Genomic DNA, 27,295 nt, shown 5'->3' on the forward strand with positions numbered 1-27,295 from the left:
ATCCCCCATCCCCAGCTATCCCCATTATCCCCCACTATTCCCAGTGTCCCCCATCCCCAGCTATCCCCATTATCCTCCACTATTCCCAGTATCCCCCATCCCCAGCTATCCCCATTATCCCCCACTATTCCCAGTGTCCCCCATCCCCAGCTATCCCCATTATTCCCCACTATTCCCAGTATCCAATCAGCTCTCCCAGTTCCCCCTCCTCGCCTACGTGGTGCCCTCTGGCGGCGGGGCGGCGGCAGCGCGCATGCGCAGCATGGGGGGGGCAATGTGATAGCGCGGGAATTGGCGCACGCGCAGTACCGGGGAAGGTGCCGCTGCCACCAAAGAGGCGTGGCCACTGGCGGTGGGGCGTGCCTTGCGACAGGGGGCGTGGTTACCGAGAGGGGGCGGGGCTTGAGACAGAGGGCGGGGCCGCGGCAGTGCCCGTGCGCGGCGCATGCGCGGTGGGCGCGGCCGGGCCGTGTGAGCCGGGCCCGTCCCGCCCGTCCGCCCCCGGCCCGGCCCCGGTGAGTGCGGGGGGACCGGGGGGCACCGCCGGGGGGGACACACGTGGGGACACCCCGGGGACCGCGCGGCAGCCCTGGGGAAACCGGCCCGGAGGGAATCTGGGACCTCCCACCCCACACACACACATGGGGACACTGGGAACAGCCCTGAGGTAAAATGTGCCCCCGCCCGCATTATGGGGTCACACAGACCCCCGGTGGGCGGGAGGGGGCTCTGCCTGTGAGTAACTCCTTAGGAAACCTGCAGGGCGGTTCTGGCCCCGCAGCTCAGGCCCCGCCGGGGTTTGACTCGGAATAACCAAAATAACCCCCTTTTTTTAATAATTATTTTTAATCGTTCGTGCCCTGCGCTGCGGCGGCACCACCGACGTGCCGGGGCTTGTGGCTCCGGAGCCGCCGGGAGCTCCTGCCGGGGAGCGGTGAGAGGGTTGAGTCCTGGTGGGAGAGCACGAGTGTTTTCCCTTGATTGCCTTGTTTTTATTTCCGTGGTGCTTTCCGAGAGCTGTTCCGCAGACCCTGTGGAATGAGCGGGACGGGTCCACTCCCAGCCCTTCGGAGGAGGGTCGGAGGGCCGGGAATGCTGTGAGAGGTCACCGGGGTTCGATTTAAGCTGTAATTCGCGCTGTGTTCGCTCCCCGCAGGCTCCACCTGTTTCCCGTCTCTCCAGGATGAGAGAGGCCTGGGCCCGGCTCTCCCCCTCTCCCTGTAGTTGATAGTTTGGGAAGCAGAGGTGATGCTGGAGTCGAGATGGCCGACAGCGTGAGAACCTTCCTTCATGACCTCGTCAGGGTGAGCTCCGGGGCCCGTCCCTTCGGGAGCACCTTCCTTCCCAGGGCGCCCGGCAATTCAAGGAAAAGGGGCTCCAGGTGTATTTTAACACCATTGTTTGGTGTGTCTGTTGCTGCTGAATCTCTGACAGGTTTCCCTTGGGCACAAATTAGTGTATAATATGTTGTTGTTATCGTACTAATTTTCATTATTAAAATGTATAATACATATAAAGTGTATAATACATATAAAATATAAAATATACATGAAGTATATAAATATTATATATATAATATATTATTATATTATATATATAATATATTATTATATACTGTATAGTATATAATATATTATTATAAACAAAATGTATACTGGATGAAACATATTAAATCTAGAATATATATAAAGTATAATATAAATAAAATAGAATATAAATAAAATGCATAATATGTACACAATATATGATATAGTTGAAATATAGAATATATAAAATAGAATATAAATAAAATGTATAGTATATACAAAATACATGATACATAGAAAATATATAATATATATGAAACATACTATACATTTAATACATACTTTACATTTATAATATATAAATACTCTCTATTGATATATGTTGATGTATACATTATGTTAATATTACAGTTAATATATTAATATTACAGTTGACTATATTCAATATACAAAAAGTGTTATTACTGATACTATTATGTAATATGTAATACGTTATAATAATATATAATATATATTATATATTGGTAATATATAATATAATTAGTAATATAGAATATATAATATATATTCTATATTAATAATATATTAATAATATATTATAACCATTATATATTAATAATATATAATATAATATATATGATATTATATATTAATAATATATTATAACCATGACCATGGCAGCTCTGTACCAGCAATAAGGTCTGTGTGAACTCGCTGCTCCCACCCTGCCTTCCATCATCCAGGGGTAAATACAGCCTTAAAAACTGTGCTGTGACACTGAGCACCAGCTCGTGTCCAGAAGTAACTTGTGTTGGGAAACTCGCTGGGTTTGATCAGACACCTGTGGTGGGAAGAGCTGTGTCCTTTCCTGGTGCTCCCACACCATCTTCCCAACGTGGAATAAAGCAAAACCTCTGGGCACATTCCTAGTAACAGGTTTGCAGTGATGTGGCTGGTGGGAGGATGTTTCTGGGGCGAGGAGAGATGCTTTTATTTGTGAAGGAATGAGCATCAAACCCATACGTGCAGTCAGACTTTGCACATCCCAAATATTTGTGTAATTCCACTTTATTGGCCTCAAAGTGCTGGCAGGGGATGAGGGTCCTCCTGCCAGACAGGGCTGGGAGAGATCCGACTCTCTGGCTTCTGCCAGGGTTATAAATAGTGCAGATTGGAAGAGAAGTCACACCTTTACAGAAAAATTACTGCTGCTGCTGGAGATGCTGGAATGAGCAGTGATTTAGGTCACCAGGCCATGCAAAGAGGTGGTGTTGCTGCTCCAGGCCTTGGCTCCGGCTGAGCCGGGTGCTGCTTAGCCAGGGAGCTGGGCCAGCCATGGAACCAGGAGGGCTCTGATGGCACACCCCATTCCTCCTCTCTCCTTGTGCTGCAGGGAATTAAGGACTCCATCTGGGGCATCTGCACCATCTCCAAGCTGGACGCCCGGATCCAGCAGAAAAGGGAAGAGCAGAGGCGCAGGAGAGCCAACAGCGCGCTGGCCCAGCGGAGGTTTCACATGGAAGAGAAGAAGCAAGAGAAGTGAGTACAGGGCCCAGCAAGTCAGACATGGGGTCATTCCCTTCTCCTCTGGTAGCCAGAGCCAATAAATGGGAAAAAGGTGGCGTGAAACTTCCTTTTTCCACTGCATAATGGAGCTGGAGCTGTGAGATAAGAAGTCGGACCTTTTATGTTTCATAATTAGCTTGAATTGCCAGTGGAAGGTGTGGAGCTGTGCACGCTGAAAGAACATGGATATATGGGTTTCTTTTCCTCCTGAATCCTCGTCCTGCCTCAGATCCATTGTTTTTTCTGGTAGTCATGGGATCAGGGAAGAAGCAGCAGCTCAGATCCATCTCTTTTCCCCAGGCCTGCGGCGTGTGGAGCTGCAGAATCTCAGTGGCTCTGGAAATGCCAGAATTATCTCCACGTGGGAGCAAAGAGCATCTGTTCCCATGTCTGACTCCCAAACTGCGCTGGGATGTGTCTGTGCTGCCCTGATTACACTGGGCTGGCACCTCACACAGTGGTTTTGGGAACGTCTGAGACACTTCCCAGTTTTTCTGCCCAGCTGGGTGGTAGGCTGGCTGAAAGGGGAAAGAAAAGTCTCCCTGGATCCCAGTCCTCCCTAGGGCTTCACACATGGGCTGCCCCTGAGGAATAATATAAATTTTAGGGGCACTAAACAGCTAAATTTTGCTGGTTTTCATTGTAACAAAGTCCCTTTGGTAGCAGGAGCTGACTGGGAAAGTGCTGCAGAGTCTCACAGAGCTACTCTTGTGTGTCCAGATAGTGACACCAAAACCACCCTGAGCTGAAACAGTCTCTGCTGAGACCAAAAAACACCCAAAACTCCCTAATTTTATTATGGCAAGAGTTTAAGGAGAATGATGCCCGATATCTCCAATAAATGCTTAAAAATCTGGAAGAAAGCTTTGCTTTTCTTCCGTTTCAGTGCAGGTTGTGGGAATTAATAAAGGCTGAAAGAACCTCCCTGATGTAAATCTTGTAGAGAGCTGGTGTGAGTCTGCGTGGGGATTCCTTCTGGGATTCCCCTGTTTGGATAAAATCAGGTGCACCACTGTCGTGGAGCTGGTTCCTGGGGACATTTCCAAGGTGTCCCAAGTGTGGGGCAGAGGCTTTGTCCAGGTGCTGGGACATTAACAGGTCTCTCTCCTGCAGTGAACCCCGGATAGTGAGCCGGATATTTCAGTGTTGTGCCTGGAACGGAGGTGTCTTCTGGGTACGTGGAGACTTCTTATTGTTCATGTGTTTTATTTTAAAACCCTGTGAAAACCCATGTCCTGCTCCAGCCCTCATGCTGAGGGCTGTTGGTGTAACAGCAGGAATTGCTGGATGTTCCCATCCCAATGCTGTATTTTAAGGGATTCACTCTGGGATATAGGGCCATAGGCTTGCTCAGGAGACCCAGTAATGAACCCATGAGCTGCTTTTCCAACTCTCCACCAAAATATTCAACTCCTGCTCTGCTGCAGCCTGGGATACTGCTTTACCAAGTGGATATTGATGTCCTAAAGACATTTCCTTGGCTCTGACCTTCTCATGGCTGTGTCATAAGGCTGATCCTAATGGAGACGACACTTTGCAGCCTCATAAATCACTGGCTTCATTCTCCAATTGCACTGGGGCAGAGTACAAGGGATGGGCATGGAAGTGTTCAAGTGCTCAGCTGTAGATTGTGGCTGTATTTAAGCAGAGATCCTTGTTCCTCTGTGTTTATGAATCACTGGGGGAGGAGAGGCACATCTGCCTTCGGATCCATGGCCACAGGAGCGCAGAAATGACCGTGCAGAGCCTCACAGAGAACCCTTGTTGTTTGTTTTTCCCTGCAGCTGAGTCTCTTCTTGTTCTACCGAGTGTTCATCCCCGTCCTTCAGTCGGTCACGGCGCAGATCATCGGTGGGTGCCTTTCCCCTCTGGGTGTTCTGGGGTGCTGAGCAGCCCATGGATGAGTTTTGGGGGTCCCAACACCCATTGAGCTGTTCCTCCTCCTCCCTGTACCAGCCCATCCCATCATTAATTGTTCAGTAGAACAATCCAGCCATGGATCACCCCGCTTGACAGCCTCTGTGTGTTGGGGATCCAGCCCGGGGGTTTTACCACTCAAAACACATTTGTCGGTGTATTTTTGCAATTAAATAAAAAAGCAAGTGGGTGAAAATGTGCTTTTAGAGACATTTAAAGCACTGCAGTCAGGAGAAATTCCCTGGAGGCTGTGCCAGGGAGCTTTTGGAGGCTCCTACGCCAGTTCCTCATTGTGTCCCTGTCTCTCTCCCAAAGGTGACCCGTCCTTACACGGCGATGTCTGGTCCTGGCTGGAGTTCATCCTCACCTCCATTTTCAGCGCTCTCTGGGTCCTGCCCCTCTTTGTGCTCAGTAAGGTTGTCAATGCCATCTGGTTCCAGGTACGTGACAGGAACCTGGGCCCTGCCTTGAGCAAACGGGGGGAGTTTCCTCGCTGGGTGGTTTGGGGGGCACGAGATGAAACCCCCCCTCCCCAAAATGCACTCTTGGGCGGGCAAAAGCAGCTCAGTAACGTCATCCCAGGTTTAATTTCCCTGAAGTTCCTCTTGAGCTCCCTTTCCTCAAGTCCCCCTGTCTGGCAGGACATCGCGGACCTGGCGTTCGAGGTGTCGGGCAGGAAGCCTCACCCCTTCCCCAGCGTCAGCAAGATCATCGCAGACATGCTGTTCAACCTCCTGCTGCAGGCACTTTTCCTCATCCAGGTGGGAGGAGGCACCAAGGAACCACTGTGCTCCACCCCGAGTGGCCCCCTGTGGTGGTTCCCCCCAAATCCTGAGCGTCCCTCAGTCCCCTGCTCCTTTTCCATCCCAGGGAATGATCGTGAGCCTGTTCCCCATCGACCTCGTCGGGCAGCTGATCAGCCTCCTCCACATGTCGCTGCTCTACTCACTCTACTGCTTTGAGTACCGCTGGTTTAACAAAGGTGAGGGGCTTTACCTGGATTGAGGGTTTCCCTACTCAAGGAGTGTCCAATTCTGGCATCAGAGGCCGACTTTCCATCAGTTTTTTTATGGAATGAAGGGTAAACAGGAGCCAGCAGTGTGCTCAGGAGGCCAAGAAGGCAAATGGCACCTGGCCTGTCCCAGCCATAGTGTGGCCACAGGACCAGGGCAGTGCTGGGCACTGCTGAGGCACCTTGAGTGCTGTGTCCTCACTGCAAGAGAGACATTGAGGGGCTGGAGCGTGTCCAGAGATGAGAACACAGCTGGGGAAGGGTCTGGAGCACAAGTCTGATGAGGAGCAGCTGAGGGGGGCTCAGCCTGGAGGAAAGGAGGCTCATGGGGGACCTTCTCACTCTCTGCAACTCTCTGACAGGAGGGGGGAGCCAGGGCAGGTCGGGCTTTGCTCCCAGGGAACAAGGGACAGGACAAGGGGAAATGGCATCAAACTGTGCCAGGGGAGGGTCAGGTTGGACATCAGGAAGAATTTTTTTTCTGGAAAGGGTTGTCAGGCATTGGAAGGGGCTGCTCAGGGAGGTGGTGGAGTCCCCATCCCTGGAGGTGTCCAAGAAATGACTGGACGTGGCACTCGGTGCTCTGGGTTGGGGGACAAGATGGGGGTTGGTCACAGATTGGTCTTGATGATTTTGGAGCTCTTTTCCAGCCCAATTGGTTCTGTGGTTCTGTAGTGAGGGTCTCTCCTCCCGGTGGGTCCATTCCCACGGGGTTTTCCCCTTGGCAGGAATCGAAATGCACCAACGGTTGTCAAACATCGAGAGGAACTGGCCCTACTACTTTGGCTTCGGGTTACCACTGGCGTTCCTCACGGCCATGCAGTCCTCCTACATCATCAGGTGGGAAGGAACTCTGGCCCCTCCTCCTCCTCTGGCACCCACCAGACCCACCGAGTGTTTCACATTTTATTTTATTATATTTTTCCCTTTCAGTGGTTGCCTCTTTTCCATCCTTTTCCCTCTCTTCATCATCAGCGCCAACGAAGCCAGGACCCCCGGCAAAACCTAGTGAGTATCCACCCCTCCCAGTCCCGCTGCCCCCCTCCAGCACCACTCCCAAAACCCCAGGGGGGCGTTCCCGGCACCGGGAGCTGATGGACTCTCTTCCCTTGCAGCCACTTCCAGCTCCGCCTCTTCTCCTTGGTGGTTTTCCTCAGCAACAGACTCTTTCACAAGACCGTTTACCTTCAGTCCGCCCTGAGTGGTGCTTCCTCCTCTCCTTCCTCCTCCTCCTCCTCCTCCTCGCCCTCCCCCGCCAAACACGCGGCTGCTCCGGGGCACTGAGCCACCACCGCCCCCCGGGGAGGGGGGACACCACGGGCCTCTCTGCGCCCCCAGGGACAGGCAGGACCCAGCCTGATGAGGCGTCGCTGTCGGTTCTGCGTCTCGGGGCGGGGGGGACAGAAATCTGGGTTTTTAACACCTTTGTGAGTTTGCAGGGGCCGGGTCGTGCCCTGCGCTTGTTTTATAGCGACTCTTTTGTACGCCTTTCCCGTGCCATGTCCCCGCCCTCGGGCCAGTGGGGCGGACCCCCCCACGCCCCGTTCTGCCGTTGTGTCTCCCCGTGTCCCCGCTGCCCCTCGTCCCCCTTCCCGCTCCCTCCATGTGCCCAAACTCAGGTCGCGGGGGGGGGGGGGCGGGTATTTTTGGGAGTCCCCGCTGCCGTCGAGCACAGTGTGTCGTCCCCCCCCTCCCCGTGCATGTACCGTTTCTGTCGGGTCGGGGAAGGAACCGGTGATGACGTTCAAAACACCCCTTTGGATATTTTGGGCCGGTTTATCAACTTTTCTCTAGTATTTTCACACTGAAACATTAAAACGGAGAAACCACGAGTTCTCAGCCGTCCCGCGCCTGACCCTGTGTTTAATGCGGGCGAGGAGGGTACCCCTGGGCCAGGGGGGTTCACGCCGTCGGTGCCCCTGGGGGTTCCCCCGAGCGCCGCCCACGTGGCGCCGCCCACGTGGCACCGCCCACGTGTCGGGGCCGACCTGCTTCCGCTTCCGCCCACGTGACGCGCCCCAAGCCCGGACGGACACGTCACGGCTCGCTCCCCGCCGGTCCCGCCCGCCTCGCGCTCCGCCAATCGGGAAGCGCCGTGCGCGGGGAGCCCCGCCCCTCGGCTGAGTGCGCAGCGCCTCAGCCAATGAGGGCGGGCGGCTCTGGAGTGGCGTGTGCGGGGCCCAATTGGGAGCGGGCGCGGGCGGGTCTGGCGGCGGCGGCGGTGAGGGCAGGGCGGCTGCGCGGCGCGGATGGAGCGGGCGGAGGGGCCGCCCTGAGGGACCGGCCGGGACGGGCTGAGGGTGTGAGTGAGGGGGGCGTGGGGGCGCAGGGCCAGGCGGTGCGGGCTGTGCGCTGTTGGGCGCCTGGGCTGCGCGGAGAGCCCGGGCGCGCGGGAAGAGGCAGCTCTGGGGTGAGGTGTGTCTGGCTCTGAGGGGGATGACGGGTCCTGGGGTGCCCAGCTCTGTGGGGCCCTGGGTTTTGGGGTGGGTGGCGCCGTGGGGTGAGCCCCCCCTCGCCCGTGGGGAGGGATGGCGGTGGTTGTGAGGGGCTGGAGCCTTGCGGGGGGTTGGGGGGTGTGCGGGGGGTGCTCTGTGTCACCCGGAGCTCTGGGGGTGACCGGCCCTCCCGGGGCAGAGCCAGAGGTACCTGCCCCCCGCCGTTATCAGCTGCTTCATTGCCGCGGGGCATCCAGGAAATATCCACCGCACGGGGTTGGTCCTGCACCAGTGCCCAGCGTGTGCCCGTGAGAAGCACTTCCAGGGCACGGGAAGGTTTCCTTCAGGCGCAGTTGGTTTGATTTATTATTTATTTATTTTTTTTTAAATCTCAGCCCATCCCAACTGTGTTGTAGCTCATAGACCCTGAACTGGGGATTTACTTACCTGGGACTGAGCCTGCCCAGGGCAGCGGGAGGAGTTTTCCTCATTGATTTGCCTAAAGCAGGACTTTAAAGAAACCTGAGTGTTTTCAAGAGTAGAAAGGTGTTAAAGCCGTTATTCTCTAGTCACAGTTTCACTTCCTTGGTGTCTGACCCCAGGATTTCTCTGGCTTTTGCTCCACCCAGGGAGGTTGAATTAAACAGCCACGTTGTCTAGTGTGAGCAAAGCTGATTTTTACTCTCCTTGTCTGCATTAACAAAGCACTAATACATCTACATATTTAACAAATAATTCAAAGTGGGAGCAACCAGGAGCTGTTTGTACTTGCTGCACGTGAGAAAAAAGCACCGATTTCTTGCATTCTCCATGGGTTATATTTTTTGTGCATCACTTGCAGGTGGTGGCTAAACTTCAGAGAGCAGCCAGGGGGGAGGCAGAGGCTTTGCTCAAAGCTTACACTCGGGTTTGCAGAGGCTTTGCTCAAAGCTTACATGGGGGTTTTGTTCTGTACACAGAGGAACAGGTGCATCCTCTGCCCTGGAGAAGTTCTGGGCTCTGTGAAGGGAGGAAAACCAGCCAAGACTTGGGGTGACTGCTCAGGTGAGGGCAGGAGGGGAGGGAGGCACAAGCACCTGGCAGGGCTGAAGGGTGGGCAGGAATGGGGGGTTAAGATCTGAGTTCATGAAGCCTTCAGGGGTCTGAGTTGTTCCTGTTGGTGTCCAGGTATTCCAGGATCCTCAGGCTCTGCCTTGGATGTGAAAAATGACCAAGCTGGGGTTTCTCCGGCTCTCCTACGAGAAGCAGGACACGCTGCTCAAGCTCCTCATCCTGTCCATGGCAGCTGTGCTCTGTAAGTCTGTGTCCTCAGGGATGACCCTGGGGTGGAGCTGACTCTGCTCCTCCTTCTCTTCTCATTCAGGCTGTGAAGTTCTCACCTGCCTTAAAACCATGCCATAATCCTTCTGTGCCTTTTCCTTTGAAAACTGTCTCTTTCTTTACCTTCCCATTGACCAACTTAATACAGAAATTCTTTTTATCCAGCAAAGAAGCAGGACAGCCGAGCTCAGGGAGCTCTGTGTGTTCACTCTGCCCCTTCTCTGTGTTTGCAGCTTTCTCTACGAGGCTCTTTTCCGTCCTAAGATTCGAAAGTGTCATCCATGAATTTGACCCGTAAGTTTTTCTCAGTTCCTGGGGGCTTGTTGGGTTTTTCCCTTCCTGGAGCATGTGGAATTAGGGTGGTGTGTGCCAGGCTCAGTGAATCCCCATGGAGGATGTGGGATTTGGAAGGCAGGTTTCAGTGCAGCTTGGTTTTCCTTTTCCACACCCAAAATTCACTCAGTACCCAGGGCTCTTCCTGCAGCCTGGGTCCAGGAATGGCCTGCCATTGCTTTTCTGCTGGAATGGGGTTATTCCCTGCCTGGCTGCAGCAGGAGAGAGGGCTCCTGGGACAGCCTGTGTCTGTGTCCCAGGCTTGTCGCTGATTAAATCAGTCCCAAGGGAGACTATTACCTTTGCAAACCCACTTTTAACCCCCATGGGAAGAGGGAGGAACCTTTGCAGCCAAGGTTTGGAGGCAGTTGAGGGAAATTGGGCTGGCTCCCTCCGTGTGGGACGTGTGGGATGAGCCCTCACAGCACCTCATTACCCCTACAGGTACTTCAACTACCGCACCACCCGCTTCCTGGCCGAGGAGGGCTTCTACAAATTCCACAACTGGTTTGATGACCGAGCGTGGTACCCCCTGGGCAGGATCATCGGGGGCACCATTTACCCAGGTGAAGCTTCTGCCGAGCCAAAACACACCTGGCACAAGGGAAAATCGGGAGAGGGCTGGGGAGTGCCCATGGAGCACGTCCCTGAGTGCCAGCTGGGACAGAGGGGAGCTCGGGGATGCGTCCTGGGCAGCAGCTCCCTCCTGGGCAGCAGCTCCCTCCTGGGCAGCAGCTCCCTCCTGGGCAGCAGCTCCCTCCTGGGCAGCAGCTCCCTCCTGGGCAGCAGCTCCCTCCTGGCCAGGCTGTGGAGCGCCCTGAGGAAGGTGTGTCCGTGCTGCAGGTCTGATGATCACGTCGGCAGCGATCTACCACGTGCTGCACTTCTTCCACATCACCATCGACATCCGCAACGTCTGCGTGTTCCTGGCCCCCCTCTTCTCCTCCTTCACCACCATCGTGACTTACCACCTCACCAAAGAGCTCAAGGTATGGGGACCACCGGGGTGCCCCTCACAGGCTGGGGCTTTCCCGAGGAGCAGGGGCTCTTTGCTTTATAGAAGAGCAGCTGGGTTGGAGTCTTGGAGGTGACCACCACACTCCTCAAAACCCTCACCTCCTGGGAAGTGGGAGATCTTTTCAAAACTTCGATTCCACACTCAGATTTCATTCCTTTGAGTAATAAAGCCCCTAAACCCCGCTGTTTCCCCCCTGGCTGTGTTTCTCCCAGGATGCAGGGGCAGGGCTCCTCGCTGCCGCCATGATCGCGGTGGTGCCCGGGTACATCTCTCGATCCGTCGCTGGCTCCTACGATAACGAAGGTGAGTTTGTGACCCCCAGGGAAACATTTAAGGACTGCTGGGAAATGGAAAATGGTGATAAAAGTGCTGCAGGGCACGATAGAGGCCCAGGGAGCCCTGCCAGGTTTGTGCCGTACGAACCCAACTGATCAGAGATCTGAGGTGTTTCTTGCCCATGCAGGGAAGAAGAGGGAGTGTTTCCCAACTCTGGTAGTGGCTGTACTCTGTTCCCAGTATCCTTGTTTGCCAATCAGAAAGGGTTTTGCCACCTGCACAGACTCCACCTGAGACTGGAACTACTGCATGGTTCTCCCATGCTTTTATCTCCATTCTGGGAGTGACTGTCAAAGACAGGATTCTCACTGTCAGTGTCTGGGGGAGAGGAGGATCCAGGTTCCTTTCCAGTAGCTGGGCTTTTGGGGCTGTGTAAGGAGTTCTTGTAGTTGGTGTGCCTGGAAGAAGCCACCTGAGCTGTTACTTGCAGTGAGACACAAACCCCTCAGTGCTTCAGTCTAGAAATTGGAGATAAAACGCTTCTCTCAGGCTTTTCTTTGTACAAGGTGCTCTTCTACTTTCTGATGGAGCATCAAAAGCACTTATATGTATATTTTTCATGTATTGAGTGCTCTGCTGTGCCCCAGGGGTGACATTAAACCCTTCTGGTCCTCCTGCAGGTATTGCCATATTCTGCATGCTCTTGACCTACTACATGTGGATCAAGGCTGTCAAAACTGGCTCCATCTACTGGGCAGCCATGTGTGCCCTGGCCTATTTCTACATGGTGAGTGCCCCCTCTCCCCGTGCCAGAGTGATCCCAACTCCAAGGTCCCTCTGCTTATGGAGATGGGAATCCACAGTGTGCCATGGAGATGGAAATGGAGTGGGTGCTTGCTTTATTTGTTTCCACTTCCCAAACTAGTGGGGATGTTGTAAGGTTTTATTAGTAATGTTAAAAAGTCCATGTTTGTGGCACCTGAGATGTCAAGGGTGCTCTTAGAGCAGATCCCAGCTGGCATTGCCATTGGGTGAAAATCCTGCCTGTGATCCCAGGAAAACCAAACCTGCCACATTTCACCTCTGCAGCTGTTCAGTCCTGGAACTTGTGGGCCTGTCTGCTTTGTGTCTCACAGGTCTCCTCATGGGGTGGCTACGTCTTCCTGATCAACCTCATCCCCCTGCACGTCCTGGTGCTGATGCTGACCGGGCGCTTCTCCCACAGGATCTACGTAGCCTATTGCACAGTCTACTGCCTGGGAACCATCCTCTCCATGCAGATCTCCTTTGTTGGCTTCCAGGTGGGCACCAGGAAGATTTGCACACTCAGGGGTGGGTTGCAACAGAACAGCAGCGTGTTGCCACCTTGTTTCCCTTCTTGCTTTGCAGTTGTAAGTGGGTGCTGGCTCCTTATTCCAGCTCTCATGATGCTGATTCCTTGCCACCTTTGGCAAAATCAGCTTTCAGAGGTGCTGGATGACTTTCAAAGCTGCTGATAACCTTCATGGCACTGGTTGCCTGCCATAAAAATATCTTTGGTTTTGATGAAGGCAACACTGGTGCCATTGTGTGTCTTGGTGTGGCAGGAAATGTGCCTGCCTGGCTCATGTTTCCAAGAGAATCCAGTTAACTTTCCATGTGGATTCTTATCAGAATCAAAGCAGATGTAGGAAAGGGACTCGTGCCAGCTGTGCCAATCACAGGGAGGGAACATCTGAACATTTTCCTGTGACTTTGGCAGCGATTGTGCCGAGAAGTGATTTGTGAAAAAGGCCGATTACAAGTGCGACAGGGCTCTTGTTCTGCTCTGTGTCTGACCCTGCCCTGCCCCACTCCCAGCCCGTCCTCTCCTCGGAGCACATGGCTGCCCTCGGAGTCTTCGGCTTGTGCCAGATCCATGCCTTCGTGGACTACCTCCGGAGCAAGCTGAACCCCCAGCAGTTCGAAATCCTCTTCAGGAGCGTCATTTCCCTTGTTGGCTTCGTCCTCCTCAGCATCGGGGCCGTGCTGATGCTCACAGGTAGCCAAGATTGTGGCCATAATGAAAGTGTTGCACCCCTTTTCCTTGCTTCCAAGGGCATGGAATTTGTCCGTCCTAACTCTGTGTTGCTGTGGTGTCAGTGCCTGTGAGCCCCTTCGAAGGGGGAAGCTGGGACCTGCCCCAATTTGTGCATTAGCAGGGAATATTTAAGCAGCAGCTGCAGGATCTGAGGGGCAGAGACACTGGGCTGGTGCTGCAGATACTGAACCTCGCTCTGTAGTAGCAAAGAGATGCCCAAAACAGAGGTTGGGTGGAGAGGAGGGTTTTTAGGGTAAAATTGCCTTTTATTTCCTTTCTAAAATGGCAGGTTTGAGTAATAGAGACGTTGAACAAGGTCTGGGGTTGCTCATCCAGCCTCACGTGCTTCCCTGGGAAAGCATGTGTTGGCATTGCTGGTAACTCTCTGCTGGATCGAAAGAGGATTTGTTTTCTCCTCTTTCCTAGGGAAGATCTCCCCATGGACGGGGCGTTTCTACTCCCTGCTGGACCCTTCCTATGCCAAGAACAACATCCCCATCATCGCCTCTGTCTCTGAGCACCAGCCCACCACCTGGTCCTCCTACTACTTTGACCTGCAGCTCCTGGTGTTCATGTTCCCGGGTGAGTCACCACCCCTGAGTTATTCACCAGAGGGTTTGTCCTGCCTCTCCTGGGGTGCTGAGCCTGGGGGGAGTGCTGTGTGCCCGGTTTTATGTCATTTCTGAGCTGACCTGTGTCTCTCCCCCACACAGTTGGTCTCTATTACTGCTTCAGCAACCTCTCGGACGCCCGGATCTTCATCATCATGTACGGCGTGACCAGCATGTACTTCTCGGCTGTCATGGTGAGGGCTGTGGCCTCCTGGCTTCTAACAAAGCTGATTTAATTTATATTTCTGAACTTAAGGATGATTCTTTCCCTCTGAGGGTTCTTCTCCCTTCCTTTAATATTGGCTTTTTGCCCCTCTGTGCAGTGAGGTTGCAAACTCACTGGTTTGGGTGTTACTTCCCTGAGGCCAGTGCCAGTGCCACCCACCGGTTGCTGTTCCTTGTGCCCTCAAGCTGAGCTGAAAACCCAGCCAAATGCTCTGGGTTTCCAAGCAGGGACTGCTGACAAATGGCTGCCAATGAACCCATTTCCACTCTTCTTCTGGCGCCCCAAGCCCTAAATGTGGTTGAGTTGTGGTATGGAGGCATTTACTAATCCTTGCCTCCACCTAAGATTAGTGATTGGAGTCATGTTGGCATGTTGGCCCATTTTGAGTGTCTGAGATTGTGGCAGCTCCCCATTACAAAAATCAGCCACAATTTATCCACAGAATTTGAGGTGCTGGATTAGGAATGGCATCAAATTCCCTCTTCTCCCCCATCTCTGCCTGGATTCCTTCTCCGACAGTTCTGCTGTTGCCGTAGGTGCGTCTCATGCTGGTGCTGGCCCCGGTGATGTGCATCCTGTCCGGCATCGGGGTCTCCCAGGTGTTGTCCACCTACATGAAGAACCTGGATATCAGCCGGCCGGACAAGAAGAGCAAAAAGCAGCAAGACTCCACCTACCCCATCAAAAACGAGGTGCGTGCTGGGCCGGCTCAGGAGGACACCTGGTCCTGGTGGGGCTGAGTGCGGGAGGCTGATGGCCTCGTCCTTCCAGCACTGAGACCCTGGGCTGCTCCCGCAGGTTGCCAGCGGCATGATCCTGGTCATGGCGTTCTTCCTGATCACTTACACCTTCCACTCCACCTGGGTGACCAGCGAGGCCTATTCCTCCCCCTCCATCGTGCTCTCCGCCCGCGGTGGGGACGGCAGCAGGATCATCTTCGATGACTTCAGAGAAGCCTATTACTGGCTGCGGCACAACACGCCGGAGGTACAGGGGGGTTGGGGTGTTGGGGACCCGATATTTCCCACTGAGGCGCTGACAGCATGGCCTGGTTGTGGGTGTAGGATGCAAAGGTGATGTCCTGGTGGGACTATGGGTACCAGATCACCGCCATGGCCAACCGGACCATCCTGGTGGATAACAACACCTGGAACAACACGCACATCTCCCGCGTCGGCCAGGTGGGTCCTTCCCTCGCCCGCTGCCTTGCCTGGCCTTTCTGGGCACCACACGTTGTGGCTGACGCCGTGTTTGCCCCAGGCCATGGCATCGACAGAGGAGAAAGCCTATGAGATCATGAGAGAGCTGGATGTCAGCTACGTGCTGGTCATCTTTGGTGGCCTCACCGGCTACTCATCCGACGGTAAGATCCCTCTCTGAGCTGGGTCAGACCCATCCTGGGGTGCTGGTGCCAGCCGGGGCTGTGGAGTGGAAATAGTGCCAGAATGCTCCTCTCTGGACCTGCATGTACCTTCTTAACTCTCCCTCTACTCAAGTTCTTGCTCTTGGCCACCCAAATCAATCCGTCTACTCACTCCTGACCCCTCTAGCTCAGCTTGACTCCTTATTCTTTTGCCTGAAGTCAACTCTTTGTGCTTTCACCTCAACTCAGCCCCTTGCTCTTGTCCACCCAAGTCAACTCCAGTCCTTGTTCTTTGCCCCCCAACTTAACTCATTGCTCCTGGCCCCAGCTCAACTCAAACCATTGCTCTTGGCAACTCAACTCATTTTTTTTACCCCAACTCAACCCCTCACTCTCTGCCCCCCAACTCTCTGCTATCCACCTTCCAGACATCAACAAGTTCCTGTGGATGGTGCGGATCGGGGGCAGCACGGACACGGGGCGCCACATCAAGGAGCACGACTACTACACCCCCACCGGGGAGTTCCGTGTCGACCGCGAGGGCTCCCCGGTGCTGCTCAACTGCCTCATGTACAAGATGTGCTACTACCGCTTCGGCCAGGTCTACACCGAGGCCAGTGAGTCCCCAGAACCACCCCCTGCGGGGCTGACACCGCTTTTGGGGCGCTCCACCACGCCCTGACATCTCCAGGGCACGGTGTGGCAGCGCTGCCTGTCCTTTGCCCTCTCCCAGAGCGACCGCCGGGCTACGACCGGGTGAGGAACGCCGAAATCGGCAACAAGGACTTTGAGCTGGACGTGCTGGAGGAGGCCTACACCACAGAGCACTGGCTGGTCCGGATATACAAGGTACAGCCCCAGGATGAGCCCAGACCCCCCTAGTTTGGGGCAAAAAAACCATGGAGTTCCACCTAACGAGGCTTTTTGTTTTTTTCCCTGCCCAGGTGAAAGATTTGGACAACCGCGGGTTGTCGAGGACGTAGAGGAGCCGGGGGCGGCCGCGCCGGACACGCACTGACCCAGCCTTGGCCTGTGCAGCAGAGATTGGGGGGTTTGTGGGGTCTGAGGGGGGGCTGTTCCGGGGTTGTTTTGTACCGTTTGTAAGCGCAGGCAGCGGCGGGAGGGCCCCCCTGCCCCGTCCTGTCCCGCCGGGAGTGACTTTTATATACACACAGGGCCGCTGCCGAATCGGGAGCTGCGGCTCTGACCCCGGGGCTGATCGACCGGGAGTCACAAAGAGGATGAATAAATAAAACAAAAACAATTAGAAAAAAAAAAAAAAAGAGTGGCGATTTTGGTGGGGTTTTATCCCTGAGTTCTGCCAGAGGGACTTTGGGGCTGTTTGGACGCTTTTAATCGATGGGGCTGGTGGGGCGGGAGAGGTGTCGCGACCTGGTCACGGGGGGACGGGCTCTAAAGTGAGGGTGTGGTCGGGCTGGGGGCGTGGCCGGGGCATTGCGCGCGCAGGGCGGGGCGGGGCGCGCGGCTCTGGCGGGAAAAGGCGGCGTGGCCGGAGCGGGGCCGGGAGCGGGGGTGGGATCGCGGGCGGGATCGCGGGCCCGGAGCGGGGCCGGGGCCGCGGCCGGGCATGGCCGTGCCCTTCGTGGAGGACTGGGACCTGGTGCAGACGCTGGGCGAAGGCGCCTACGGGGAGTGAGTGCGGCGGGGCCCGGGGAGGGCGGGTCGGGGTCGCTGCCGGCCGGGTCCGCCCCTTCCCTGCCCCTTGCTCGCCCCCCCCAGCCCGTGTGCCGCTTGCACACCCGCTGCTGGTCCCTGCCTGGCTCTGTGCCCGCTGCGTGCCCGCTGCTTGCTTGGGCATCACATACTCTGTGTGTGCCCGCTGTTTGGCTTTTGTGTGCTCCTTGTGTGCCACTGCTTGCCCTGTGCGTGCCCACCGTGAGCCCCTTATGTGTCCTCTGTTTGCCCACTGCATCCCATCGCACACCCGGAGCGTGCCCCTCACACACCCACTGCCCCTTTCTCCTCCCTGCCTGTTCCTTGCCCACTCCCTGTTCCCAGTGGCAATATTCCTTGCCCATTCCCTGCCTGCTCGTTACTCTCTGCTTGTCTCTAGTGGCAGCATTCCCTGCCCATTCCCTGCCCATTCCCTGCCCATTCCCTGTCCTCGGTGGCAATATTCCTTGCCCATTCCCTGCCTGCTCGTTACTCTCTGCCTGTCTCTAGTGGCAGCATTCCCTGCCCATTCCCTGTCCTCGGTGGCAATATTCCTTGCCCATTCCCTCCCTGCTCCCTGCCTGTCTCTAGTGGCAGCATTCCCTGCCCATTCCCCATCCCCAGGGGCACTATTCCTTACCCGTTCCCTGCCTGCTGCCTGTCCCTAGTGGCAGCATTCCCTGCCATTCCCTGCCCGTTCCCTGCCCGCCCCAGGGTGCAGCTGGCCGTGAACCGCCGCACGGAGGAGGCCGTGGCCGTGAAGATCGTGGACATGAAGCGCGCGGCCGAGTGCCCGGAGAACATCAAGAAGGAAATCTGCATCAACAAGATGCTGAGCCACGAGAACGTCGTGCGCTTCTACGGGCACCGGCGGGAAGGGGCCACGCAGTACCTGTTCCTGGAGTACTGCCGCGGCGGGGAGCTCTTCGACCGCATCGGTGCGCACGGGGCGCCGGGGGCCTGGAACTGTAAATCCCAAAGGATTTGCTCTTGAGTTTGCCCTTCTCGTTCCCCACGCGCAGAGCCAGATGTCGGGATGCCGGAGCCGGAGGCGCAGCGGTTCTTCCAGCAGCTGATCGCCGGCGTGGTGAGGGATGGCCGGGATCGCTGGTGGTGGGGATGCCGGTGGGGATTCCCGCCCGGCACTGACCCTTCCCGGGATTCCCGCCCGGCACTGACCCTTCCCGGGAATCCCGCCCGGCACTGAGCTCCCCTCCATCCCCAGGTGTACCTGCACAGCATCGGCATCACCCACCGCGACCTGAAGCCGGAGAACCTGCTGCTGGATGACCGAGGTGTGGGACACACACACACACAGCCCTTTCTGACACCCCTTGAGTTTTCATCTTTTAATTTTTTAATTTATTTTTATTGGAATGTTTCATTTCAATTAAACGTTTTAATTTTTTTAATTTGAACGCTTAATTTTTTCCCTTTGAATTTTTAATTTAGGGCTTCAACTTAAGTATTAATTTAAATTTTATCACGACTTTTTAATTTGACGTTTTTTAATATTTTTAATGCTTTAATATATTAATATTTAAGTTTGCTTCCTAATTTAAACTCTTAATTTGAATTTACACTTTAATCTGGATTTTTGATTTATATTTTATTTGCGTTTTAATTTAAATTTTAAGTTGAACTTTTAAATCCTAATTTGAATATTTAGTTTGAATTCGTGTTCTAATCTGAGCTTTTAGTTTAAATTTTTATTTGAATTTAAATTTGAATTTTCAATTTGATTTTTTGATATAAACTTTTATTTTTAATTCAAGTTTTAAATCAGAATTTTTAATCTGAATGTCTAATTAATTTTTTTCACTTTTAGTTGCATTTTTAATTTTAATTCAAGTCTTTCATTTCAACTTTTAATTGCAATTTTTTATTTTTAACCAGCGTTTAATTTGAATTTCTAATTAAGATTTTTATTTGAGCTTTTAATTTAAACGTTTAATTTAATTTATGATTATAACTTTTATTTACGTTTTCTACTAATTTAGAGTTCAATTTGCGTTTTTGAATCAATTTAAGTTTCGGGGTTTCAATTTGAATTTTTGATTTGAATTTTCGAGTTTAAATTTTTGGATTTTGAATTTACATTTTTTTAATTTGGGCTTCAGACAACCTGAAGATCTCGGACTTCGGCCTGGCCACGGTGTTCCGGCACAACGGGCGGGAGCGGCTCCTGAACAAGATGTGTGGGACACTCCCCTACGTGGCCCCGGAGCTGCTGCGGCGCCCGGAATTCCGAGCGGAGCCCGTGGATGTCTGGGCCTGTGGCGTCGTGCTGACAGCCATGCTGGCTGGAGGTGGGATACAGGGATGTGTGGGGATGTATGGGGGGACACATGGTGCTGGCTGGAGATGGGAATACAGGGATGTATGGAATGCACAGGGGGGACATGTGGTGCTGGCTGGAGGTATGGATGTATGGAATGCATGACAGTGCTGGATGGAGGTGGGATGCAGGGATGTATGGGATGTATAGGGGGGACATGTGGTACTGGCTGGAGGTGGGAATACAGGGATGGATGGGATGGATGGGGGGTGATGTGCTGGCTGGAGGTGGGATACAGGGATGGATGGGATGGATGGGGAGTGATGTGCTGGCTGGAGGTGGGATACAGGGATGGATGGGATGGATGGGGAGTGATGTGCTGGCTGGAGGTGGGATACAGGGATGGATGGAAGGCACAGGGGGGACACATGGTGCTAGATGGAGGTGGGATACAGGGATGTATGGAATACACATAGGGACACATGGTGCTAGATGGAGGTACGGATGTATGGAATGCATGACACAGTGCTGGATGGAGATGGGATGCAGGGATGTATGGGATGTATAGGGGGGACATGTGGTACTGGCTGGAGGTGGGAATACAGGGATGTATGGGATGTAGGGGGACACACATGGTGCTGGCTGGAGATGGGAATACAGGGATGTATGGGATGTAGGGGGGGGACACGTGGTGCTGGATGGAGGTGGGATACAGGGATGTATGGAATGCATGACATGGTGCTGGAACGAGATGGGATGCAGGGATGTATGGGATGTATAGGGGGGACACGTGGTGCTGGCAGGAGGTGGGAATATAGGGATGTATGGAATGCACAGGGGATGATATGTGGTGCTGGCTGGAGGTGGGAATACAGGGATGTATGGGATATATAGGGGGGACACGTGGTGCTGGATGGAGATGGGAATACAGGGATGTATGGAATGCACAGGGGGGACACATGGTGCTGGCTGGAGATGGGAATACAGGGATGTATGGAGTGTATAGGGGGGACACGTGGTGCTGGCAGGAGGTGGGAATACAGGGATGTATGGAATGCACAGGGGGGACACATGGTGCTAGATGGAGGTGGGATACAGGGATGTATGGAATACACATAGGGACACGTGGTGCTGGCTGGAGGTATGGATGTATGGAATGCATGACATGGTACTGGATGAAGATGGGATGCAGGGATGTATGGGATGTATAGGGGGGACGTGATGCTGGCTGGAGGTGGGAATACAGGGATATATGGAATGCACATGGGGATACATGGTGCTGGCTGGAGGTGGGATACAGGGATGTATGGAATGCATGACACAGTACTGGATGGAGATGAGGAGGTGCTGGCTGGAGATGGGAATACAGGGATGTATGGAATGCACGGGGGGACACATCATGCTGGCAGGAGGTGGGAATACAGGGATGCCTCTAGGGATATGTGGAATGCAGGGGAGGGGGCAAAGGGCATTTGGTGGTGCAGGAGATGGAGGGGTTTATACAGAATGCACGAGGGGTGCATGTATGGAATGCAGAGGGGATGGAGATATGGAATGTGCAGGGTAAGTATATGGAATGAAGAAGGATGCACATATGGAATGCAGAGGGGTGTATGTGTGGAATGCATGAGGATGTGTGTATGGAATGTGTAGGGGGAGCACGTATGGAATGCGTGAGGGGAGGTGTATGAAGGGCACCAAGGGGTGTGTGGGATGGGGAAGGAGCACGTATGACATGGGGGGGATACATGGAATGCACAGGGGTAGGGATGTGTGAAACACAGAGTGGGAGGGTGTGGGATCCATAAGGGAGATGTGAAATGCAGGGAAGGGGATGTATGGAGTGTCTGTGGGGATGTGTGGAAGGCAAACAAGGATGCAAAAGGGGAATGTATGTGATGTGTAAGGGGGGGTGTGTGTGACACATACAGGGGAGGTATGGGATGCATGGGGAGTACATGGGATGCATAGGGAGGTGTGGGATGCATGGGGAGTACATGGGATGAATAGGAAGGTATGGGATGCATTGGGGAGGCATGGAATGCTCAGGGGAGTATGGAATGCATGGGGGAAGTTTGGAATGCATGTGGAGTATATGGAATGCATAGGGAGATATGGGATGCATGGGAAGTACATTGGATGCATAGGGAGGTATGGGAGGTATGGAATGCATAGGGAGATATGGAATGCATGGGGAGGTTTGGAATGCATGCAGAGTACATGGGATGCATAGGGAGGTATGGAATGCATAGGGAGATGTGGAATGCATGGGGAGGTTTGGAATGCATAGGAGGTATGGAACATATGGGTCGTACAAGGGATGCACAGGGAGTTATGGGATGCGTGGGTGGTACATGGGATGCATGGGGAGGTATGGGATGCATGGGGAGGTGTGGGATGCATAGAGGGGTATGGAATGCATGGGGAGCACACAGGATGCACAGGGAGATATGGAGTGCATGGGGGAGGATTGGAATGCATGTGGAGTACATGGGATGCATGGGGGAGGTATGGGATGCATGGGAGAGGATTGGAATGCATGGGGAAGCACGGGATGCATGAGGAGCATGCGGGGTGCATGGGGGGGTTTGGAATGCATGGGGTGCACACAGGATCACAGGCCTGGGGCAGGGACACCTGGCACACACCTGGCACACACCTGGCACACACCTGGCACACACCTGGCACACCGAGTGCTGCAGTGCCACGTGTGTGCCCGGGGCTCGTGGCACCGCGGGGCGACAGCAGCAGGATCCCCCAGCAGAGCTGCCCTGGGACCAGCCCAGCGACAGCTGCCAGGAATACAGCGACTGGAAGGACAGGAAAACCTACCTCCCACCTTGGAAGAAGATCGATTCGGCCCCCTTGGGTAAACACGCGGCAGCACCCAACCCCTGTGTCCATGTATGTGTGTGTGTACACACGTGCACACACCGCGTTGCATTCCACCCCCTCGTCTCCATTCCACCCCCTCATCCCCATTCCACCCCCTCATCCCCATTCCACCCCCTCGTCCCCATTCCACCCCCTCGTCCCCATTCCACCCCCTCGTCCCCATTCCACCCCCTCGTCCCCATTCCACCCCCTCGTCTCCATTCCACCCCCTCGTCTCCATTCCACCCCCTCGTCTCCATTCCACCCCCTCGTCTCCATTCCACCCCCTCGTCTCCATTCCACCCCCTCGTCCCCATTCCACCCCCTCATCTCCCCCAGCGCTGCTGCACAAGATCCTGACGGAGAGCCCCTCGGCGAGGATCACCATTCCCGACATCCAGAAGGACCGGTGGTACAGCAGACCCCTCAAGAAGGGTAAGGGGCCGCCGGGGAAGGCGCTCGTTCCCCTGGATTTGAGGGTCACTGGGTGTCCTGTCCCTTTGCAGATGTCAAGCGGGCCCGGCTCTCCTCGGGAGGGGTCACCGACTCCCCCAGCGGCTTCTCCAAGCACATCCGATCCAATATGGACTTTTCCCCGGTGAAGGCTGCTCTGGGGTGAGCCTCCACTTCCCTACACACGGGGTTTGCAATTCCTTGTGCCCCACAGGGCTTTCCTGGCATTTTCCCCAGGAGGTGGCTGGGCGGAAACCCCTCACACGACCCCTGCGACCACCCCAAACCCTGCAAAACCCCGTGCAATCCCCACACTGGGCTCTCTCCAGCACCCCTGATCCCCGTGTCCCTGCCCTTGCCTTGCAGCGAGGACAAGGCCAGGTACTCCACGTCGCAGCCGGAGCCCGGCACGGGCGGGATGCCCTGGGAGAGCGGAGCGGGGAGCATCGACCAGCTGGTGCAGGGCATCAGCTTCTCACAGCCCGCCTGCCCCGAGCACATGCTGGTCAACAGCCAACTCCTGGGCACACCCGGCTCCTCCCAGGTCAGGGGCTGCAGGGGGGGCACCTGGAACCGCCTGGAATATCGGGGTGCTGCCTCACGGTGTTTGTGGGATGCGGCTGGGCGAGGTGTATCCTCTCGGGATGTTGCCTCATGTTTGGGGCGCAGCTCTGCACCCTCGAGGGTGGCAGGATGCCCTTTGCAGTGGTTGGGGGCTGCTCTGTGGTGTTTGGGAGCAGCTTTGCCCGATATGGAATATCAGGGAGCAGCCTGGCAATGTTTGGGACACGACTTTTTGGTATTTATCACTTCAGAGTGCGAGTTCACAGGATCTGGGACACAGTTTTCAGTATTTTTAGTACCAGGAAGCCACTTTGCCGGGAATTTGGGGTGTCTGGGGGGCAGCTTCATGTCTGATTTACAACATCAGGGTCCAACACTGCACTGTGTGTAAATTGGGGTGCAACTTTGTATATGTGACATTAGGGAGCAACTGTAATCTCAGGAAGCAACATGGCACTGTTTGGGATGTGGCTGGGCGAGGTTTGTCATCTTGGGATGCAGCTCTGCAGAATTTGGGGGACAGCTTCATGTCTGATTTGCAACATTGGGGTCCAGCATTGCTCTGTGTACAATACTGGGGTGCAACTTTGTGGTTTATGTTTGACATTGAGGACTATATGGAATATCAGGGAGCAACTTGGCAATGTTTGGGATGCAGCTGGGCAAGGTTTATCATCTTGGGGTGCTGCTTCCCAATATTTGAGGTGCAAATGTGCATCATTTATGGTATCAGGATGCACTTTGCAGTGTTTGGGGGCTGCTCTCTGATGTTTGGGAGCAGCTTTGCCTGATATGGAATATCAGGAAGCAGCTTGGCAATATCTGGGATGTGACTTTGTGTTATTTATCACCTCGGGGTGCAAGTTTGCAGGATTTGGGGTGCAGTTTCACATCTGATTTACAACACTGGGGTCCAGCCTTGCACCATTTATACCGTTGGGGTGCAACTTTGCCTTAAATTTGTAAGATTAAGAAGCAACTTTGTCATATTTATAATATCAGGGAGCAACTTGGCAATGCTGGGGCTGTGGCTGTTCAATATTTACCATCTCAGGGTGCAAGTTGGCAGGATTTGGGGTGCAAATTTGCAATACTTTTAGTACCAGGATGCCACTTTGCCAGGGGCTTGGGGGGCAGCTTCCCATCTGATTTACAACACTGGGGTCCAACGTTGCACTGTGGGGTGCAACTTTGCATCATATATGTTACATGAAAGAGCAACTCTGCTGTATATACAATATCACAGAGCAACTTGGCAGTGTTGGGCAGCAGCTGCGTGAGGTTTGTCATCTTGGGGTGCTGCTTCCCAGTATTTGGGGTGCAAATGTGCATCATTTATGGTATCAGGATGCACTTTGCAGTGCTTGGGGGCTGCTCTGTGGTGTTTGGGGAGCAGCTTTGCATCTGACCTACGGTGTCAGGGAGCAGCTTGGCAATACTGGAGTGCAGCTGGGCAAGGTTTGTCACCTCGGGGGAACAACTTTGTGGCATTTGAGGTGCAATTTTGCAGCACTTTGAGTAGCAAAACGCAACTTTGCAACACCAGGGTACAACTGCAGCATTTGGGGGGCAGCTCTGCGTCCAGTTTATGATATTGGGGGTCCATCGTTGCACTGTTTATACTCTTGGGGTGCCACTTTGAATCACGTGTGTGACATTAAGGAGCATTTTTGCCGTATTTAAGGTATCGGGGACGAACTCTGCACTGTTTGGATGTGGCCGTGCAGCGTTCCCGGTATTTGGGATGCAGCTGCCGGCGCGCGCCATCGGGGGGTGCAGCTTCCCACCCTTTCCCTGCCGAAAGCCGGGATTTTTATCCGAGCTGCGGCTGGAGCTTGGTGGGGGGTTCCCAGCCTCTCTGGCGGGATTTCTGACGCTCGGGGGGGTGTGTTTTGGGGGCCGCAGAGCCCGTGGCAGCGGCTGGTGAAGCGGATGACCCGGTTCTTCACCAAGCTGGACGCCGACGGCTCGTACCGGGCGCTGAAGGAGGTGTGTGAGAAGATGAGCTACGGCTGCAAGATGAGCTGCACCAACCAGGTGGGCACCAGGGGGCCGAAATCAGGGGGTGGGACACCCCCCCCCGTGCCGTTGCATCGGCAGGTAACTCGGGGCACCCCTCCCTTTTGCAGGTCACCATCTCGACCACGGACAGGAGGAACAACAAACTCATCTTCAAGGTGAACCTGGTGGAGATGGAGAGCAAGATTTTGGTGGACTTTCGCCTCTCCAAGGTGAGCTGGGGGGGGGGGTCAGGGTGGGCACTCGGTGGTGGGTGCTTGGTGGGGTCGGGCAAGGGTGTGCAGGGTGGGTGCAAGGGGATGAAGGGCCTTGTAAAGTGGGTGCAGGACCTTGCAGGGTGGGTGGAAGACCGTGGAAGGTGGGTGTGAGGGGATGGAGAAACATTCAGGGGGTGCAGGATGGGCTCAGGGGGATGGAGTCCCAGGCAGGTGGGTGCAGGGGGATGTAACCCCCCCCAATTCTCCCTGCACAGGGCGATGGCCTGGAGTTCAAGAGGCATTTCCTGAAGATCAAAGCCAAGCTCAGCGACATTGTCAGCACCCAGAAAGTCTGGCTGCCTGGCACCTGAGCCCCTGCACCCCTCCTCCTCCTCTTCCTCCTCCTCTTCCTCCTCCTCCTCCTCCTCCTCTTCCTCTTCCTCCTCCTCTTCTTCCTGGCTGGGCTCTGGCGGCAGCACCCAAACGCCATGAAGGTGCCCAGCCACGTGTTTTAGATTTTGAAGGTTCAATAAAGCCCGGGGGGACACGGAGCGATGCTGTTTCCTGCGAGGGGGAGGTTGTTGCAGTGGGTTGTTCCCTCTGGAACCTGCTGGAGGCGCAGCTTTGCTCAGCCAGCCGAAATCCCACTCCGGGGTCTCCGCCGAGCCGTGCAGCCCTAAACCAGCCCCAAGGTTTAGGGGCCGACCCCCTCCTCGCCCCACTACCGCCCCTCCCTGCCCTGTCTCAGGGCAGTGGCTGCCCTCGTTTTCCAGCCTCTCTAATTGCTTTTCGGAGGGACTAACGAGCCCGAGAGCTGCCAGGGGTTGTTAGCGCTGGAGCGAGAGAGGAGAGCCGGGGATTAACCCCATCCCCTCCCCCCCAAAAAAGAGCATCCCCCCAAAAAACCCACCCCAGGGTGCAAACCCCTGAGGCATCCCCGCAGTTTCTCCCCCAAAGCTGCGTCGGCGTTTAATTATTGGGGTAAAAAAAAACCCCACCGCTTGTTTTGCTTGTCTTCCCCCTTTTCTTTGGGTTTTTTAATATCCCTTCCCCCCGGCTTTTTTGTTTTCCTGGTGGGAACCCCCCTTGGGCGAAGCAATTAGCGGCGATTTTTTAATTGCATATTTATATTGCAGCTGGGGAGCGAGACCCCGGCAGCGGGCAAGGGGGAAGCAGGAAGACGCCGCGCTCCCGACCTTGTTTGCTTTTCAGCCGGGATTAAGCGCTTTTAATTGTCCTGGAGATCACAGATTGCGGCCGGGGGGGATAATTAGGCTGAATACAGGGTTTTCTGGTTCATTCCCCCCAGGAATTTATATTTCTAAGGGCATAAAAAAAAGTAGAAAAGCTTCGGGAACGCCTCGGGTTGTGGAGGGGCACGAGGCTGGGCACAACTCGTTGCACGAGTGGGTCTCGCCGTCACAACAAATTAATTTATCACCTGTTGCCTGCTTGAAACGGGATGTTTTGGGGAGTCACAGGTACGTTTCCCCCTCCCCAGGGTGCTTCAGGGGCTGTCGTGCTCCGCCGTGGTCTCGAGCCTTTGCCGGGCTTCATTATCCCACGGGAGTTTA

General features: G+C 54.5%; 3 protein-coding genes across 6 annotated transcripts; all 3 read left to right on the forward strand.

Annotated features, from left to right (window-relative positions):
* The first annotated feature begins 430 nt into the window (after nt 1-430).
* On the forward strand, nt 431-7,866 carry EI24 (EI24 autophagy associated transmembrane protein). Of its 2 annotated transcripts, none has more exons than XM_051812479.1 (11): nt 431-515; nt 1,157-1,304; nt 2,920-3,065; nt 4,206-4,266; nt 4,877-4,943; nt 5,325-5,449; nt 5,651-5,770; nt 5,880-5,991; nt 6,750-6,861; nt 6,955-7,029; nt 7,137-7,866. In XM_051812479.1, the coding sequence occupies exons 2-11, from the start codon at nt 1,263-1,265 to the stop codon at nt 7,303-7,305; spliced, it is 1,029 nt and encodes a 342-aa protein (XP_051668439.1). In that variant the 5' UTR covers nt 431-515; nt 1,157-1,262; the 3' UTR covers nt 7,306-7,866. The 2 variants fall into 2 exon arrangements, with proteins under 2 accessions (XP_051668439.1, XP_051668440.1); XM_051812480.1 differs by lacking the exon at nt 431-515 and adding an exon at nt 542-667.
* A 352-nt stretch (nt 7,867-8,218) lies between these two features.
* STT3A (STT3 oligosaccharyltransferase complex catalytic subunit A) lies at nt 8,219-16,945 on the forward strand. 3 transcript variants are annotated; one of them, XM_051812476.1, is made up of 19 exons: nt 8,219-8,323; nt 9,416-9,500; nt 9,624-9,750; nt 10,010-10,070; nt 10,554-10,675; nt 10,953-11,098; nt 11,340-11,430; nt 12,084-12,190; nt 12,540-12,704; nt 13,243-13,423; nt 13,889-14,044; nt 14,176-14,267; nt 14,836-14,991; nt 15,098-15,286; nt 15,364-15,480; nt 15,560-15,662; nt 16,091-16,279; nt 16,396-16,511; nt 16,607-16,945. In XM_051812476.1, the coding sequence occupies exons 3-19, from the start codon at nt 9,663-9,665 to the stop codon at nt 16,643-16,645; spliced, it is 2,118 nt and encodes a 705-aa protein (XP_051668436.1). In that variant the 5' UTR covers nt 8,219-8,323; nt 9,416-9,500; nt 9,624-9,662; the 3' UTR covers nt 16,646-16,945. The 3 variants fall into 3 exon arrangements, with proteins under 3 accessions (XP_051668436.1, XP_051668438.1, XP_051668437.1); XM_051812477.1 differs by lacking the exon at nt 8,219-8,323 and adding an exon at nt 8,418-8,436; XM_051812478.1 differs by lacking the exon at nt 9,416-9,500 and having other exon boundaries at nt 8,235-8,323.
* Nucleotides 16,946-17,099: 154 nt separating this feature from the next.
* CHEK1 (checkpoint kinase 1) lies at nt 17,100-26,257 on the forward strand. The gene is made up of 12 exons (XM_051812192.1): nt 17,100-17,315; nt 18,051-18,274; nt 18,359-18,423; nt 18,562-18,631; nt 19,457-19,645; nt 22,379-22,483; nt 22,828-22,923; nt 22,995-23,103; nt 23,308-23,485; nt 25,411-25,542; nt 25,635-25,736; nt 25,997-26,257. The coding sequence occupies exons 1-12, from the start codon at nt 17,251-17,253 to the stop codon at nt 26,090-26,092; spliced, it is 1,431 nt and encodes a 476-aa protein (XP_051668152.1). The 5' UTR covers nt 17,100-17,250; the 3' UTR covers nt 26,093-26,257.
* The last annotated feature ends 1,038 nt before the right edge of the window (nt 26,258-27,295 follow it).

The sequence above is a fragment of the Manacus candei genome, unplaced genomic scaffold, assembly GCF_025592945.1.
Source record: "Manacus candei isolate 608988 ecotype Guabito, Panama unplaced genomic scaffold, ASM2559294v1 h1tg000086l, whole genome shotgun sequence".
In the NCBI taxonomy this organism is placed as follows: Eukaryota; Metazoa; Chordata; class Aves; order Passeriformes; family Pipridae; genus Manacus; species Manacus candei.